The sequence below is a fragment of the Parasteatoda tepidariorum genome, chromosome 4 (genome assembly GCF_982258835.1).
Source record: "Parasteatoda tepidariorum strain Cologne lab strain chromosome 4, Ptep-v5.0, whole genome shotgun sequence".
Classification (NCBI taxonomy): Eukaryota; Metazoa; Arthropoda; class Arachnida; order Araneae; family Theridiidae; genus Parasteatoda; species Parasteatoda tepidariorum.
In genome coordinates this window covers 87066414-87085068 of record NC_141758.1, presented here as the reverse complement: position 1 = coordinate 87085068, position 18655 = coordinate 87066414, and the positions used below count along the sequence as shown (strand labels likewise).

The following is an 18655-nucleotide window of genomic DNA, read 5'->3' as shown; positions in this document are numbered from 1 at the left end:
CTCATTATACATTTATATAGTTAAAAACAACTTATATACGAAATTTCAAAAAAATTGTTTTAAAATTTAAGAAATTAAAAAAATTAAAATTTCGAATTCTTAAATCAATTTTAAACTATTCCTCGCGTCTGAAATTTTGTTAAAATGACACAATTCTTTTAAAATATTACATATTAGGCAATATATACTTTTTTATTTTTTGTTATTGAAAAAAATAACAGTAAAAAAGCAGTAAAAAACCAGCATTTTTGAAATAAATCATGATACCGCTATAAAATATCATGTATAAAATTAATACTATTTACTTAATTAAAAAATCTTTTCCAACAAAATGTTAATATTACTCATAAATATAAAGCATCAAATTCCCAGGTCAATAAAATGACAATTAATTTCGCTGGAATAGTTTGAAATTTGTAAATATGTCAACGAAGACATTTTTAGAAAAATGACTTTGACTATTTTTTCACTGCAAGGCGTCAAAGGGCATGGTTAAAACAGAAAATGGTCATAACTTCGTAAATTTTGCTCTAATTCAAGATTTTTTTTTATATTTTTTATGTTTAGTTAAATGCCTCGATTTAAAAAATTAAAAAAAAAAAATCGCTTTTTTGGCAAATTTTTGCTTATTTGAAAGTCCCTTGTCACCTTTGTTTCATCGCAATAGGTTTACAAAACCTTAACACATTTTCAGGGTATTTATTTTTTACTATTTCATCCTTACAGTTAAATGCTAAATTACTCGATGCTTGATTGTAATTCTAATCATAATTCTTTCATTGTTGAAGTATTTCTTCGTGTTTGAAAAATAGGTTCTGTATCGAGATTATGAGCATTTTTTTATTCTATTCTAATTAGAGTTAACAATGATATTTAATATATATCTGTTGATGTCATCTTAAACTATTTTGACATGTTGTAATTAGAAAAATATCTCTAAATTGTGTAATTTTAGCTTCTTTAATATTTTTTTTATTATATGTAAGTAACAATCGTGATAAACATATTCAAAGTAATAAGCTTACTCAAAATTACTAAAGATCGAAAAAATAAAAAATGTGTTACTTTATTATACCATAACGCAATTATATAATATGACAATACAACGGAACATTTTACGGTTTTATTGAATTAAAATTTTACAACTATAAAAAGTGAATAAATTATATAAAGTATTAGATAAGTTGCATTTAATTTTGTAATATGTTTTTTTTGTGAAACTGTGCATAGTCAAATAATTATGCTATTAAAATAATTGTTTCAAAGTGCAAAGAAATATTCGAGAAGCGTTTTATTGCGCGATTGCGACATAATTTCTATAGCGAAAAGCATGAAACAAGCTTTTATAATAGTCCTGAACTAAAAAAGAATTAAAAAAAAAAAACGAATTTGGAAAGGAAGTGGAACTGATAACCCAACAAATGTAGTGAAAAATATCCTTATAGAATCAATAACCAAATTTATGTGAATAATTTAAAACATTTAAGACAACGGAGAAAAAAATTCTCATAAAATTATTATACTGTATTATAATGATATTTCTAGTAAAAAAAAATCATAATTCTGGTTAAAAAAAGGAAAAACATACGATGTTTAAACCATTCATTTGGTAACTTTTTTATTCGTATGATAATGGTATATCGAAAATTTTGGTTTTCAAAATTTTAGTTCTTATTACCACACATTTAGTAAAAAAAACTAATCTAAAAAGTAGGTTTAACCGATTGAATGATTTTATGCTATCAAGACAAATTTTCCAAATTTTACCACATTTACCAATTTTTTATCTCATGTTATAAAAACTTTATATTGTATTGCTAATTTTTTTACATTGTAATTATTAATCATTATCAAACTGCTTCGGTGGAAATTATCGAGCTTTATGGTGTTCTCATATAGAGCCAGAAACACGGTAAATTTTACCATATTCTGGTAGTTTTGACTATATATTTTGTTCTCAGTGTGAATAATTATTTTCAGTTCTGATTTTACAAATTGGAATATCACTGTTTTTGACTTCATCTTAACTGTTATAATTTTATTTCTTGGAATTATTTTTGTAAAATTACCTTTTTTTTTAAAAAAAAAATATAAAAATTATCCAAAGCATAAATTAATAAACTAGAAAAACAAATATTTTTCAATTAAAAAAGTGTAAATTTTGTTGTTGTTGTTGATATAATTCAGATTAAATGGGTTCAATACTAATAAACTACTATATTTATTACGAATACTTATTCAAGCAAACATATTCTATCCGAAATTACTAAAAAGTTATCTTCGTTCGAATCAAGCAGCCTTTTTAATCTTCTCCATCGATTATTGGCGAAATATTCTCTGCAATAGAAAAGCTTAGAAGTAAGCTTCTTTTGCCCAAAACCTTCCTTGTTATTAGCCAATCCATCATATTCTCCACCAGAGTCTTGCTGACATTGTATAGGTTCAGAAATAAAAGCTGCTCAGTCAGTTCCGCAAGAAAAAGCGAATATTTCGCAGACAATCAACTCTATAACAAAATTTAATGTGTGTGAAGGAATTACCATGAGGTTCAGATGGCATTATTCCGCTATGAATTTTTCTTTCGCCAAAAAGGGGATTTCTTTTTTTGTAGATATAGTTAGGGAAACGATAAAGAAGTCGTAAGAGAAAATGATTTATTGACCATCAAAAACAGTTTTGAGTTTGGTTTGCTATCTAGAAGTAAAATATGTAAATTTTTTTTGCTATCTAAATAAAATATGGTAATTTTTTTAAATGTTTAATTTTAGTACTATGCTCGGAGAAAAAAAATAATGGTAAAATAACTGCACTATACGCTAATATTTCTGACAAAATTTTTTTTTTCTTGTAATAAAACCAAAATATGTGAAATTTAAATTGCATATTTAGAGCATTTATCGCTCCTATGGTAACTGTTTACTGACAATTCAGGTTTTCAAAATCATGTATCTTATACACATTTAATAAAAAATGCGAACCTGAAACGTAAATTTTGCCGAATGTTGTTGATGTTGTCGTCGGCCATTAGGGCATAGGAGGAGCCGATTGTTCTTGTTTTCCAGTGGCGCCATCTATGGCCAAGAATTTGACTTCTACAGCACCCATACGTCGCATCCGTTTTATAGGCAGGACCCAATGACACATCCATTTAGTCAGTTCGTAATTTTGACGTAAACCAGAGATCGATCAATCTCTAATTCCGTACCCCATGAAGTATAATATGTTATGGGAATATGGAGGAGTTTGTGACCCTACAAATTTAACGCACACCAGTCACCATTCATGACACGGGGATCTCCGGCCCGCTAGATTTTAACTTCCATTCTCACGAACGAGAGACCAGCGTCCTGGCTCAAATTTCGCTGAATAAATGGTTTTTATGCCTTGCTCTTAGGTTTCTTGATAAAATTACCAAATTTCACCTCATGTACCAAATTTTGTCACTTACTGTAAAACCACATTTCATTGTTAAATTTACCAAAATCATAATCCCAATGCTTTGTTAAAAATTTCCAAATTTTTTTTTTGTTCCCATAGATTTAGAAACGCATAAATTTTTCCCATATTCGGATAGTTTTGATAACAGTTTCTTATGTTCTGTTATCTCACATTTAACTGGCATTTGTGTTAAATGGTTTTAAATTTTTATAAGCTATTAACAAAGGTTTACTGTGTTTTTAGGAAAAATCAATAATTTTTTAATGTTTGTAATTTTTACATATGTAGACGATATTGTTAAAGAAAATGATTCATTTGACTATCATGGTCGGTTTTATGTTTGGATTGAAAGCTAATTAAATATTTTACTACGCTAAAAAATTTTTTGTCGTGTTTAATGTTATACATTTTTACCGTAATCTATGTTATAATTTATATCAATGTCATAGTTTTTTTTACTATGTTCAGCATTACGATTAAGTAAAAAAAAACGTTATTTATGATTCATTTAACTGTTTTCAAAAATTTCTTCTTCGATTGAAAGCAGATTTACAGAGTTACTTGATTTAAAAACGGTTTTTGCTTCAAAAATGTACAAATTGCAAACAACAGTCAACATGTTTCAAGCTTTCAAAAATAGGCGCTCGTTTTCAAGACCTGCCTGGCTTGAATGAGTAGAAACAAAAGTGATTTACGAGCGTGGAAATGCATTTTACCCTAATTCGCCCCTCTCGGACACTGTGGTTGTACTTGTTCTGTCATCAATTTTTTCCTCTCTCAACTATTTTAGGTATTTCTAGTTCCATTTTCCATTGGCAACTTTATGTTTTGTATTTAAAATCACTTTCGTTCACGTCTGACGAGTCTTGAAAACAGGCGACTATTTTTTGGCGCTTGAAACATGACGACTGTTATTCCCCATCTGTAAATTTTTAAAACGAATATATCGCAGGCACTAACTTTAATGCAAAATCTTATTCTATAGCAAAATGTAATGATAATAAGGAATTATAACTTTGAATGATTTGTTGAGAATCAAGCTTTAAGATTATGCAGCAAATACATCCTGAAAAGCCATTAATTTATAATCATTTCATTCAATTTCGATACGTCACAGGTTAATAAGTAAACTGGCCATAATCACCGACATCATTTTCCAATGTTAAAAACCCCTTTATTTTGTAATCACAGTTTTCATGGTTTTTGTGAGTCCAAATATCGTTAGGCTTATTAGTAAAAAAACATTCATTGCTCAACTAATTTGATTCATTTCATGCAAATAGAGATAAGGCCACATAAAAACACATTGAATTTAATTTCGTTTAGGGTTTATTGCAAAAGGCCTAGTATTTCGACAAACAAATACACTAGGGTACATTTTACAGTTACTCATAATTTTTGATATCTATATGAACATTAAAAACTGATTTTTTGACTATCTAGGTAATTTTTAATGTTCCTCGTAATTTGCATAAATTTAAGAATTTATAGCATATAGCTAAATAAGCGTTTTTGCTTACATTTAAAAGCAGTAAATGTTTTAGCCCTTTGAAATTAATTTTATTAGCTAGTATTCGGTTAATTATTAAAAATATTTATTGATAACCAAACGTAATTTTTTTGGTTTGTAAACTAAATTAAAGTAATTATAATTAAAGTAATTATTTTTCATACCGTAAAATATTTTATCCATAAAAATATAAAACATGTCTTTAGCCTATAAACTTAGTTAAACTTAGAGTTTCAATTAATTTCAATATCTAGTTTATTATTAAAAAGAATTTATCAACCTTTAAATTGATTTTAATTTTGTTTTTAATCGAAATAAAATTAGTTATTTCAGGATTAATTAATAATTAAAGACATCAAATAAATATAGTTATATATTTTAAGGCTATAAACTATTATCAGTTCTTATTTTGTAATTTAGCAATATTTAGCATTATTAAACATTATTTGTGTAGTCAATATCAATTGAAATACAAGTATGATACATATTTTTCTTTGTAAATTAAATAAAAATATTGCAAATTTTTGATATGTTAAAAAAATGCATCAAAACAAACGCAGTTTTTGGAACACTTAGTTTTTTGCCTTCATTTCTTTTTAATTACTAATTCAAAATTGAGGTATTACCAAAATATATCATAATATTATATAAGGGGTAAAAGAAGAAACAAAATTTTACACTATTTTACATAAAATTGGCGTTACATTTTACATCAAATGACACAGAGGATCAAAGTTACTGTTACATTTATGCAAATGCTTAATCTTACATTGTTTGAAACGTCTCGGGGAAAATAGTTAAATAGCAATTTATTTAACAGTTATTTTGCTATATTCAAACAAAACAGTTAAATAACCATAAATAAGAGGGTAATAAAACTGTTAACTATGAAAAAATATAGTTTGCTAACTGTTTTCACCTAATACGATTACACAACCTGAATTTTATCACACCAACTACTAAAATGCTCCCCCAATAAAGACAATTAGTTCTTTTCGATTGCGTTCATATTATAGACGAGAGGACTGAGTCTCATGACCACAGAGCATTCACAGTCTCATGACCAATAGAACTGGTGTTCGAGTCACAGCGTTGGCACCACGCTATTTCCTCTATTATTTTCAATACATGAAGAGTTTCCAATGTCCTGAACTCCCCAATTTGTGTCCTGCACTCTTCAATGCCCATTACTAAAAGAAAAGCTTAACTCCTATGTCCAGTTAAAATTTCGTTTTTTCGGTTTTGAAACTCTGCTAGTTGTAAATGGTTTAAAACATGTTTTTACCGTAAAATTTACGATTAACCGGATGAACAGACTGCTGCTGGTTACTTCACCATAATTTTAGAATAGAAATTCTAACAGTGTACTTAATTTGGATATGGGGATTTGAAATGTGAAATTTTTGCTCCTAAACCATAGATTTATTTTTAAAATGACATTTTTAGTCTAATTTTTGAGGAAAAGTACACGTTTATCAACATTATATATAACAGGGGTCACGCAAATGCTGTAATTAACTTCCCAGACACTTTTTTCAGTTTAAAAAAACTGTAGCTTGAAGAGAGAAACCGATTACAGATTCAGCAACACGAAAGTACATAAAATCTGTTTAAAAAATCTCATGCTACAGAAAACAATAAAAAAATACCTGGAGAGATTTGATATAGATAAGTTTAGATGCAATAAAATAGTTATTAATTAAAAGATATTTCCTAAATTATCGTGAAATGGTTTTTAAAGTGTTACACTATTTACGTAAAATGCGGCAATTTTTAAACAATTTATTATAATAAAAACCCACTTATTTTTAAATCTACCCATGAAGCATATATTAATAGTTATTACTTGAAAATAACGCTAAAATGCCACAGGGTTAGGAGAATTGTAACGATTCGACCAAACGTTAAAATATTAGTTATAAGTAGTAGTCTCAAATCCGTTAAATAAACGTTAAAATTTGGGTTGTTTTAAAATGTCGATCGTTTGAATTTATTTTGACTATGGTAAATTTTGTAACTAATTTTTGGCATAAATTTGACCAAGTTGGTTTCTATTATAACGCACTTTTTTTGCGTTATTTTAACGAAAATGCAAGCGTATTTTTTCCATTGTACGATTTGCGTTTTACTACCATAAATATTTACCTTTTATAATGTTTATTTTAAGCTTCGTGAATTTCTTAACCAATTTATTATAAGTAGCTAATTTTAACCAAGCAAATTTAAGAGAAATGTTTATTGACTACTTCCTCCAACCTGATTCTATGAATTTTCACCAAAATTCACTGAATGAACCAGAGAGATGTAATGTTTATCCTTACTTAGAGAAAACGAAAATGAACATCATTAAAATTACATCATCATAATTAAAACTAAGCTCTGATTTATTATAACGCGGCCTGAATTCCTACTCTGTTGTTACCATTGCTGTAATTCCTACTCCGTAATTCTTCATATTTCTAAACGAAGACATGGCAATTTTTAGAAAAATGGACTCTAGGAGATGGAGAGGAGATTCATTATTAAGTATATAAGTATACTAGTTGAGCTCATTGACTGAGATATTAATTTTATTTCCTTAATGAGTTTAAGCATTTTTAATGATACTTTTACTCCTAAATGTGAGCTAAGTCAGCAGTGCAATCTGTTTAAGAACTTTGTAACTATTTTTAAAATTTAGGGCGAATAAATTAATCAGGTTTACTAATGAGATTGTTGCAAACTTGGCTCATCTATCTATTTATGCTTTTTGTTAAGTGATTTTTTAAATTACCATTATTTTGTATCACTAAGTAAGATAAGAAGTGTTCTATAAGTTTTCGTCATTAATGGGATCAAAAATTATTTCAAATAAAATTGATATGAAGAACTACGTAACAGGAGATAAGGAGAGCTACTGCATATAAGGAGAAGGGAGATAAAAATAGAAGGAAAAATGGGATTTAATAGTGATTTTTCTTTAATTTTAATATTTTTAAAATATCTATGTATTACATATTTTATTATATATTATATAACAATATTTACCTATTCAAATATTAAGCATAATAAATATTATTTATGCACTTAACATATTTATTATAAGAAATGCAAAATAAAAATAAGGAAATTCAATTTTTTTTCGTAAAATAAAAGAAAAACAACACGTTTTCTTATGTTAAAATTAGCTTAAAGCTTCCCAAATAGCAGTATAATATAGATTTTAACGTCAGCAACAACCTTTATAACAAAGAACAATATGGTTTATTAATGATTAGCAAAGATACCACGCAAGCTTGAAACAAAGTTAAATTTAACTATGCTAGTTTACGAGCTTTGAGGTTCGCATTTAGCTTGCATTAAAATTATTGTGATTGAATAAGATTTATCCCTTTTAATATCGAGACTGAATAAAATTTTAAAAAAAGGCTAGAAAAACCTTCTGAAATTGAGATCAATCATCATTCGCAAATCAAGATTAGAAAGCGTTCTTAAGCCGAAGATAAAAATTCCCATTCTCAAGGTTTATTTAAGATTTTATGATCATCACTGAAACAAAGTTTATTTGCTCAGACTCTTATATGCTTTCTTTAACCGTTTAAAAGTGAAGGTTGGTCTGAGCATTAAGTTTTCAACCCAAACTAAGTGTTGCATTTGGAAGCCTGGAAAAAGCTAGAATGAAGAAAAAACAAAAACAAGGTTTACTGTAACTGTAAATAAAAACTAAATAATGAAATTTTTTGTAAAGGTTTTCATGTTTTTATATTATCTTTAAAAAAACTAGCTTTCCATACAAATATTTCAACTAAGTTTAAAAAAAGAATTAATTAATCAACCTTTCTTTGACAATCAAATAAAAATGAAAATACATTGTCTGCTCTCTGGGTTTAATACATGTATACATAAAAATGCAATTTTTTCTAGAAATTCCAATCATTATTTATATCAATCTATAATGGAAAAAAATGCCAACACCAAATACCGAAATAAATTATTTTATTTTTATTCCATATCAAGATTGCTTCAAAAAGTCGAGAAAAACTACCAACCACACCTTTCTTTTTGTTCCTCTTTTTAATTAATTTGACGAAAATTTTAAGTTTCCAGATGAAAAGAGACATTTAATCAAAAAGAAGTAAGGTATCTAAATAAGCTTTAAAATAATCCGGAACTCCCAATGTCACGACTCTTACTTTTTTTTTCTTAAAGAAATAGCTGTCATGGTAGTTGAGAGGTTAAAGAAAAAGAATGTTTTTTTGTCGCCAAAAAGGGTTCCATCTCATAAAAATTGAATTTATTCTCATCCTAACTTCCGCTATGAACGACTTTTAAAAAAGCGCAGGAGTTTCTGCACGCTAAGGGATTTTTATTGCTTTAACGGTGTTGGCTACGTAGATTAGTCTGGTCGAGCCTGAAGTTGGTGTAATTTAATTCAACTAATTTATTTGCGGGCAAAACCTGAACAAGTTAGAGAGTGGCTAAGAAATAAAAATGTGGAATTTTTTTTTTTTTAAGGAACAAAACCTGTTGTATATTTGCTCGATGTTGGAGTAGTTATAAATTTTCTAAAGTGCTCCCCCGCCATTTTTTATTTCTAAAAAATTAGTTATGAAAAATGTATTCGATTATATTTCTTCGTAGTTTTATGGCATATTTTAACAGCCTTGGTTTGTGCTGTAAATAATATCTACTTTTCTTATCTCATTATTAATCTGCATTGATTGATGATGATTGCTGATTTAAAAAGTACAATTATCAAACAGGCAAAATTCATCGTTAAAATAGACCAAAATCGGATCATCACCTGATTAAATTATTACCACCAACTAAAAGAAAAAACATTATAAAATAACTTTAATATTCATTTTGTTAGAAACTCTGAACAAGTTAGAGAGTGGCAAAAAATAATAATTCTAATTATTATTTTTTGTTTGAAGGAACTAAAATGTATATTCTTTCGATGTTGTAGTAATAATGGATATTCTAAAACACTCATCCGCCGTTTATGTGTCGTTATTTGCTTTTAAATTAATCGTGAAAAAATGTATCCGATTACATTTTTCTTAATTTTATGTTATGTTTTTAATATTCTTGATTTGTTTTACAGATACATTCCACTTTATTATCTCAATAGTTTTCTGCATTGAGAATTGTTTCGGAATAAAAAAATGTATCTAGTAAAAAATATTACAAATATTAAAAGGTAAAAATCATCGTTTAAAACTTACCATTCGCAGATCATCACATGAGAAATATACTGTCACAAATAAATACTGTAGTATTTTATACTGAATGTGTGGCACTAAGAACTATAATTTTGAAAACTATTATTTCCGGTAATTATATGAGAGCCATTACCATATATTTCCATATGAACTGAAAAATAACAAAATGAATGTTTTAAATACCTCATATTTTAGTTATATTGACCAGAAATATGGTTAATATTTATCTGAAATGTCATTAATATTACCATAAATTTAGCTGAATTTTTTTTCCGTGTAATGCTATGTTAAATTTTATTTTTATTAGTGGGATTGATTTTTTAAAAAAAACAATAATCATATTACCTGAAATAACTAGATTTTTAAGAAATTTTTTGGTGCAAAGGTGGGTAGGATGTTCATTATTTTGCCTTCTGAAAAGAATCGGCCATAAACTTAAATTTCTGTGCTTAAAAATAACAGAATTTATAAATTTTTGGTTTATAACTAAGATAAACTTGATGAAAAACGATCAAATTAACGAATACGCATGGTGCATAACAGAAAATAGCTCTCCTGTGTTGGTTTTCCTTCTTGACCCCACGTTAACCTTTACTGTATCCCCATTTATCTAACGAAAGTTCTTCACTGATTCAGATGGCCCCAGAAATCATAGATGAAAAATTAGCTACTTATGAAAATATAAAAGTTAATGAATATTGTGGGAAAATTATTTATCACTGCATTATTAAAGGTTAATTAAATTTTATTAACTCACTTCCGTGTCGTAGAGTGGAAATCTCGCAATCAAGTCATCGACCTTTTAAGTCACTCAAATCTTTACTAGATGGAAAAAAAAATATTTTTCACACAAATACTAGCGTAATATATCAACGTAATATCGCCAAAGGAAATTAGTGCCAATTAAAATTGCGACCGCTGTCCGACTGACTGGAGTTCTTAAATCTCATTTGGTCTGGTAACATCGAAGATTTCTATCCTTTTTTGACTGCTACGTGAGAAATTTCTAAACATACGGTAATTTGTCGCCAATATCAAAATTTGACATCTTTCTGCCTAGCTAGAATATTCAAACTTTAACTGGAGATTTCTGATAAGTGACAATAAAAGTTTACGTCGTTTTTCGATGACCACAAGTAGAATGTATCGTCATAATATTGATAAAGAGGTTTATTGTCAAACAAAATAATCCGGAGCTTCGAAATTGTAGCAAATTACTTCAACTAGATTCTTTTGTTTGCAAAATCTGAACAAGTCAGAGAGTGACAAATAAATAGAATTCAGACATGGTAACGGTAAATCGGAAATGAGTAAATCTTCAATGTTTCTAATTAGTTGAGAAAAAAATATATTACAGTATAATTTGATTTTTTTTGCCGCACTGCTTTAAAATTCTTGATTAATTTTGTAGATAAATTGCACTTCTTACTACATTTTTAAAACCGCGTTGCCGTGTCTGCGGACTTGGAGTATTTTGAAACAAAATTTCAACCCGTTTTTCGACAAGCTAGAGTACTCTTTTCTCTCTTGGAGTTTCGCATCAGATGAATATACAAACTTAAGTCATTTTTACGACTACTATAATCATAATTATTTGTCATTTCATTGCCTAATTGAATTTATTTTTATTTAAAATTCCGTCATCCTTCTAAAGTTTCTGGTCTCTTCTGAAGAATTTTTCCTGATGATTTCACTAAAGTAGTTAACTGTTTCCTGAGCTGCATGAGCATAATTTATAACTCCATATTATCAGCATAAGAAAACGAGCGTAAAGCAGAAAATCGACCTCTTTCCAACTAGCTAGAATCCTAAAATTTGCTTTGGAGCTCTGAGCTAGATAATAATGTATAGTAAAGTTCCAGTGGTTTTTCGGCTGTTACAAGCATAGTCTAAATCCATATTATCAATATTGTCATTTACTGGCTATCAAAATTTCGATTACTTTATTACTTTCGATTACTTCAGTAGTCCACATTTCGACTTCTTCGAGTTACAAAATCGAATTGGATCTCTATATTGCATGAAGTGCATCCTATAAACAAGAATTTATTGTCAAGGGACCATTTTTTCAAGCTGGAGTGCTCAACTTTTAGTTATAGCTCAATGCTTGATGCGAATTCAAATTACATTCCTAAATGATACAAACAACTTATTTTATAGCAAATTACATATACAGACTATCAAAACTACAAATAATACGATACTTAAACAAAATATATATTTTAAAATCCTGGTGTTTCTTGTCGATTAAAAAGTAGAATTTTTTTTCTTGTTCTTGGGTGCATAAACGTAGTATTGCATAATGCGTCGCCATTCGGATATAAACTTATTTTAGACTTGATCTACCGTACCATTGCATTAAATAACATATATTGTTAATTTAAAGTATATGATAAAAAATATTTAAAAAAAAATTGGATGGAAAAAAAATTGAAGTGAATTGTTGGTTAAAAAACTTTCAGCAGTGTTCGTAAAAAGGTTTTTCAAATTTTACCGATTTACCTTTTCAAATAAAAAACTGTTAATAAAAATCCCTCTTAAACTTCAAATCCAAAAACTTTATGTTAGATACATGATTTTCTTTTACTACCAATAATTTTTGTTTTCTTGGGAAGCAGGTTAGCATAGAGATAACATAGCTTTGTGTAATTAAAATCTGAGACAATTAAATTTCGCTGCTTTTAATTCTTAGTAATAGAGTAAAGTTACACGAAGAAAAAAATGTAGTAAGGTTGCTGTAATGTATGGTTAAGACATTTATGGTAAAAAAAAGCATAGTTCTAGAATATGATAAAACTAAAATGTACGGTATTTTTGTTTAATATTTTGTTTTATTTAAAAATATGCAGTATTTTTGTTAAAAATATACGGTAAACAGCCGCCATGAGCCAATTTGAAAATGTGTCTATTATTGCACACAATTTCATATTATAAAAAATGCTGATATGAACTGCAAATCAAGGGAGGTTAACAAATTTTTTATTTTGTATAGATGATCTTTATTGTCCGAGGACATGGGATGGCTGGCAGTGTTGGCCCGACACTCTGGCTGGAGAGTTCGCTTCCAGTACCTGTCAAGAACATGTATACTTTAGGAGCGAACCATCTACTTGTCCCAGTGAGTATTATATTTTCCTGGAATATGGAACAAAAATCCGAGAAAAAAATTGTTATTTTCTTTAGAATGATGTTAATTCTTTAATCATGTTTCATACTTTTTTTATTCATTATTTTAAACTGAATACCCGTTCTTCTTACCGAGTAAAAATTAACCGAATAATCAATAAATCTTATTAATCAATACAATGCAAAATCGAAAGGCATATACCAACATAATTGGATACTTTCAGATGTCGTCATCGTAGATAAATCATGAATCATGACATTTGTTGATTAAGAAGCCACACAGGTTAAACGCATGCATAAAGTCGCACAACCGATTTCTAATGTAATGTAATTTAAATCACATGGTTAGGCATTATTACTTTACTTCTTTTCGAGTTGCAAGTAGCCAATTATAAAAGTTAAAATGATTCAATGTTTTTCTACTATTATAGTTACTCATAAGCTATGGGCTGAACTAAATTACTTGACTTGACCATTATCACTCAATGAATTTGAGTAATATTGTGTTTGTTAATGGCAACCTTGCTAAGTTGGTTACTACTTGTAATGGGATACCTGCAAGTGACGTAGTTCGGGTATCTCACTCCTGATAGGTTATAACGTGGTTTTTGCTTACGTTAGCAATTGTTCTTTCCATTCCGTTTCGAGCAAGCCAAGCCCTTCAAGAATCATTTCTCTCAACTGACACATTCTAAATTCTTTCACAAAGATTTCAATTATTTCACAATATGCAGGTATTTCTTGCTTAACACAAAGACAGGTACGCAGCCATGTTGAGCATAAACAAACTAATAATTCACAGACGTTTTCAGGCTAACAAATTAAAAATATGCGACGGTTATAATAAAATATTTAAACAAATAGTAAATGTAAGTTAAGTAAAATACGTAGACTAAAAAGAATTATACTTTAATGAATTAAATTCGCGCGGTTTATGTATTTAATTAACTTCACGTTAACTAACATTCAAACTTATGTGGAGAAACTTATGTCAATTTTATAAGCCATTTTGCTTATAATCGATCAGCTGGCTCTGATGTTGTGGCGTAACGAACACGTTTTTTTTTGTCGTATGCCTGTTTAGGCAGTGGGGGTGCGATTGTTCCTGTTTTTCAGTGGCGCCATCTATGGCCAGGAATTCGACTTTTGCCGCGCCAGTTAAATTACCACAACCCGCTTATAGGGCGGGTCACATTCACACACATTCACACACACAAAGGAGAAAGGACATAGAACACTTAGAGAGAGAAAGAAACATTCATGCCTTGCCCGGGATTCGAACCCAGGAACTTTCTGATGCAAGGACAGTTCCCTGTCCCCTACACAGGCCGGTCGGCGTAACTAACACTATAAATATTAAATACCAAATCACTAGTATATAAGACATGGTAACTTGATTCTATCTTGAGGTACCTTTTGATAGATAAAGGCTGACATTGTCGGTAATTATAACTCCTCAATGGTGACCCGGACGTGATATGAATTGATGGATGGTCCACATTAATCCGGTGAAGTAAAAAAATCCGGTGAAGTAAATAAAGTCTCCCCGGTCAATAAACAAAAGTGAAAAAAATATATATAATGCGAAATGCTATAAACAAAAAAAAATGAAAGGAAAAGAAAACAGCATGAATCAATTAGTAGAATCTGTTTATCGAATTCAATCACAGATAAAATTCTGGAAGGGGAGTAATGTGCCGTTTTTTATAATACCACTATAAATATTAAATACCAAATCACTAGTATTTAAGACATGCTAACTTGGTTCTATCTCAAGGTACCATTTGATAGATAAAGGTTGACATGGTCGATAATTATAACTCCTCAACGTCATTGGTCATTTGTGTGGGTTATGTGATCTTCTTCATCTAAGTGAGAGCACCCAGTTAATTGATTACTGACACATTTGCAGTAAAAGAGGAAATAATCTCTATAGGCTTCTAGAGTTTTGACTCAGACCAACCTGAACAATAGATGTTAAGCCGTCATCCCGATGTTATGTTTCGTGTTAATGTCATCAGCATGAATGCAATGATAAAAATTATATTATGTGAGCCGATATACAGGGTGGTCCCGAATTCATGGTACAAACTTTAATGGTAGGTACAGGACATTGTAACAATGATTTATTGTATAGGAATGTATAGTCGCAAGTGACGCGGTGAGGCGTAAACAGGAGAAATAACGGCCGAAAGGAAAAACAAAGATTTTATTGAAAGCGTTGTTGACAAGTGTCATGTTTACAGTAAGTGTTCAAAATTGCGTTCACCAGAAGCAATACATGCTTGACAGCGTCGGTGGAGCGATTGGCGTACACGTTCAAAGATGCCTGGTATTTCACGCACACCTGCAGCTGCTACAGATATGCGAGCGACGAGATCCTCATCTAAGTCAACTGGAGTCTCATAAACAAGATGCTTTAGATGTCCCCATAAAAAGTAATCGAGGCTCGATAAATCGGGAGATCGGGGTGGCCAAGGGATTGGTCCACCACGCCCAATCCATCGAGCACCAAACGTCGCATTCAGGTAATTCCGTACATCAATGCTGAAGTGTGCTGGCGCCCCATCGTGCTGAAACCACATGCGGTTACGAATGGCGATCGGAACATCATGCAGCAGTAGTGGTAACACTTCTTTTAGAAAAATAAGATAGCTTCCGCCACTGAGTCGCGTGGGTAGTAAGTATGAGCCAATCAAAAAGTCGTTCACAATACTAGCCCACACATTAATACAGAAACGTTGTTGAAATGCATGTGGACGCGTTGCATGTGGATTATCGGTTGCCCACACATGGGAATTGTGCGCATTAAAGACACCTTCGCGTGAAAATGTCGCTTCATCTGTAAATAGCACATCACCTACGAAATTCGGCTGCAACGCACATTGCTACATCACCCACAGGCAGAAGTTCACGCGGAGAGGATAATCTGCCGGATTCAATGCTTGTACTTTCTGAAAATGGAAGGGGTGTAAACGATTTTCGTTTAACACTCTGCATACAGTCTGATGACTCACACCTACGTCACGACACGAGCAACAGTTCTTGTGCTTGACTCGGGTCTATCAGCCACAATGTTCAAGATGCTTTCTTCCAGCCTTGGAGTGCGTACAGCTCTTAATCGACCAGCGTCATGTCTGTTGACGTCGAATGCACCTGTTTCACAAAGTTGACGATGTAACCGTTGAAAAATTCTATAATCCGGCATTCGTTGATCAGGATACTCCACGCGATACATTCGTAACGCAGCTCTGCCGTTACCATTTGCATGACCGTACATGTAATGCATGTCTGCCTTTTCTGCATACGTAAAGTCACCCATCGTCTACGGCAGCACAATTGTGATTGGCGCTTTTCCCTACTGCGATGCATCATTTTCAACGGCGGCTAGACATCTACTGCCCTCTACCGGCAATGATACCAACCGATCACTCCATTTCTCTTTCCTTTTATTTCCCCTGTTTACGCCTCACCGCGTCACTTGCGACTATACATTCCTATACAATAAATCATTGTTACAATGTCCTGTACCTACCATTAAAGTTTGAACCATGAATTCGGGACCACCCTGTATTTTAAATGAAAATAAAATAGGTCTTTAGGTTTTATTTTTTTATTAAGTTTCCAAATCTTTGCATGGTTGATAAAAGATACGGCTCATTTCCTTATTTTAGGAAATAAACGTTGTTTTTTTTCTCTTTTATTGTATTGCCAAAAATAAAGAACAACGGACATTCGGGAAACGGGATAGTTACAGCGTTGGAGTTCTGGGTATTTTGTTCCTTTTTTTACTCATGTTCACATCCGCAACCGACTTCATGCTTGACCAATCCTAAAGTTAAAGTGACTTCAGCTACTCATCTCTATTTGGTGCCGTTTTTACACCAGAATATGGTTAAATTTACAATTCTTCAGCCTCTTTAGTAACACCAAATGGCTCGCTAAATTTTACCGAAGAGTTTTGGTAACGATTTTGGTTTAATTAACAATAAAATACAGTTTTTTAATGAGTGACAAAATTTGGTAGATGTAAAATGTGATAATTTTTTACAATGCCTTAGGGCATGGATATAAAAACCATATGATTGGTAAAATTTACTATTCAGCTTTGTATTTTTTACTAATTGTGTGGTTGTAAGAACTGTAATTTTGAAAACTAGAATTTCCAACAAACCGTTACCATATGAATGGAAAAAATTACTAAATGAATGGTTTAATTACCGTATGTTTTGATTTTATTAACCAAAATTATTATTCTTTTACTAGAAATTATTATTCTCTTACTGTGCTGAAATTTTACCAGAATTTTCTTCTCCTTGAAACAATTTATGCTCTCAAATTATGCAAAATACGTTACTTGAAGTTCAAATCATCAAAATAAGGGTTAACTATATTTGATGTCCTTCGTATTCATTGCTGGAGTCCAACTCATTACTGTTAAAGGTTTATCGCAGTCAAGCAATCTCGTCCACTACCTTTACACTGTAGTACATTATATTTATTTATTTTCCTTTTAATTAACGCTGATTTAACGTTAGGGAGACTTCGCAAATTTACGTTAGCTTCCGTTAGTTTCAATTTTGATAATGTCAAAATTATTTCCACCCCAGTCACATCAGATCATCTTGATGTCCTGGAATCTTGTTTTATTCATGTTAATGATGATTCACTTGTTAATGACATTAGTTTCTCACCACCTTACTATAGCGTGTGGAAATACGTTTTACACCGATTTACCCCTCTCAGCCACTGGGGCTTTTCTTGTTCTGATTTTCATTCTTTTTTCTGCCTCGTCTATTGAGGTTTAGTTTATCACCTTATTTTTCCATTTTTCGTTGTCAGCTTTACGTTTTATATTTTAATCACATCTGTTTTTTCCCATTCACATCTGGCAAGTCCTGAAAATGAGCGCCTATTTTTGAGCGCTTGATACATGTCTACTGTTATTTCCAATTTGCATATTTTTGACGCAAATGAAGTTTTAAACCAAGCAATTAAATATAAAGTGCAATTTTTCTTTTGATAGTTATTTAAAAGCCAAATAACCTCACAGTGATTAATTAGAATTTAAAGTTAATAAAAATACAATAATCTATTCCTATTACAGATTTTAAATACTTTTTGACGTTAAATATTTTCCAGAACAGATATAATATTCAAAACCATTTGTAAAGAACATTTCGTAGTCTTAATTACTGAACAATAAACTTTGTGCCTCGTGGACTATCAGTAGCAGATTTTATTGTTCTTCAATTACAGATCGAAACATAGTTTCAAAGTTTTAATTAATGGGGAAATTCTAGTCATATATTTATTAAAAATGTTTGCATGAACTCGTTTACCTCATTAATTTGCTTTCTAAAAACTGTTTCGAAAG

At 30.3% G+C, this 18655-nt stretch overlaps 1 protein-coding gene across 2 annotated transcripts in view; it reads left to right on the top strand.

Annotated features, from left to right (window-relative positions):
* The window catches only part of LOC107439555 (calcitonin gene-related peptide type 1 receptor-like), a 127869-nt gene that overhangs the window by 61629 nt on the left and 47585 nt on the right, over nt 1-18655 (top strand). For both annotated transcript variants that reach the window (XM_087161545.1, XM_087161546.1), the window contains exon 4: nt 13145-13270. In XM_087161545.1, coding sequence (XP_087017671.1) covers nt 13145-13270 — 126 coding nt within the window. The remainder of the gene's footprint in view (nt 1-13144; nt 13271-18655) is intronic.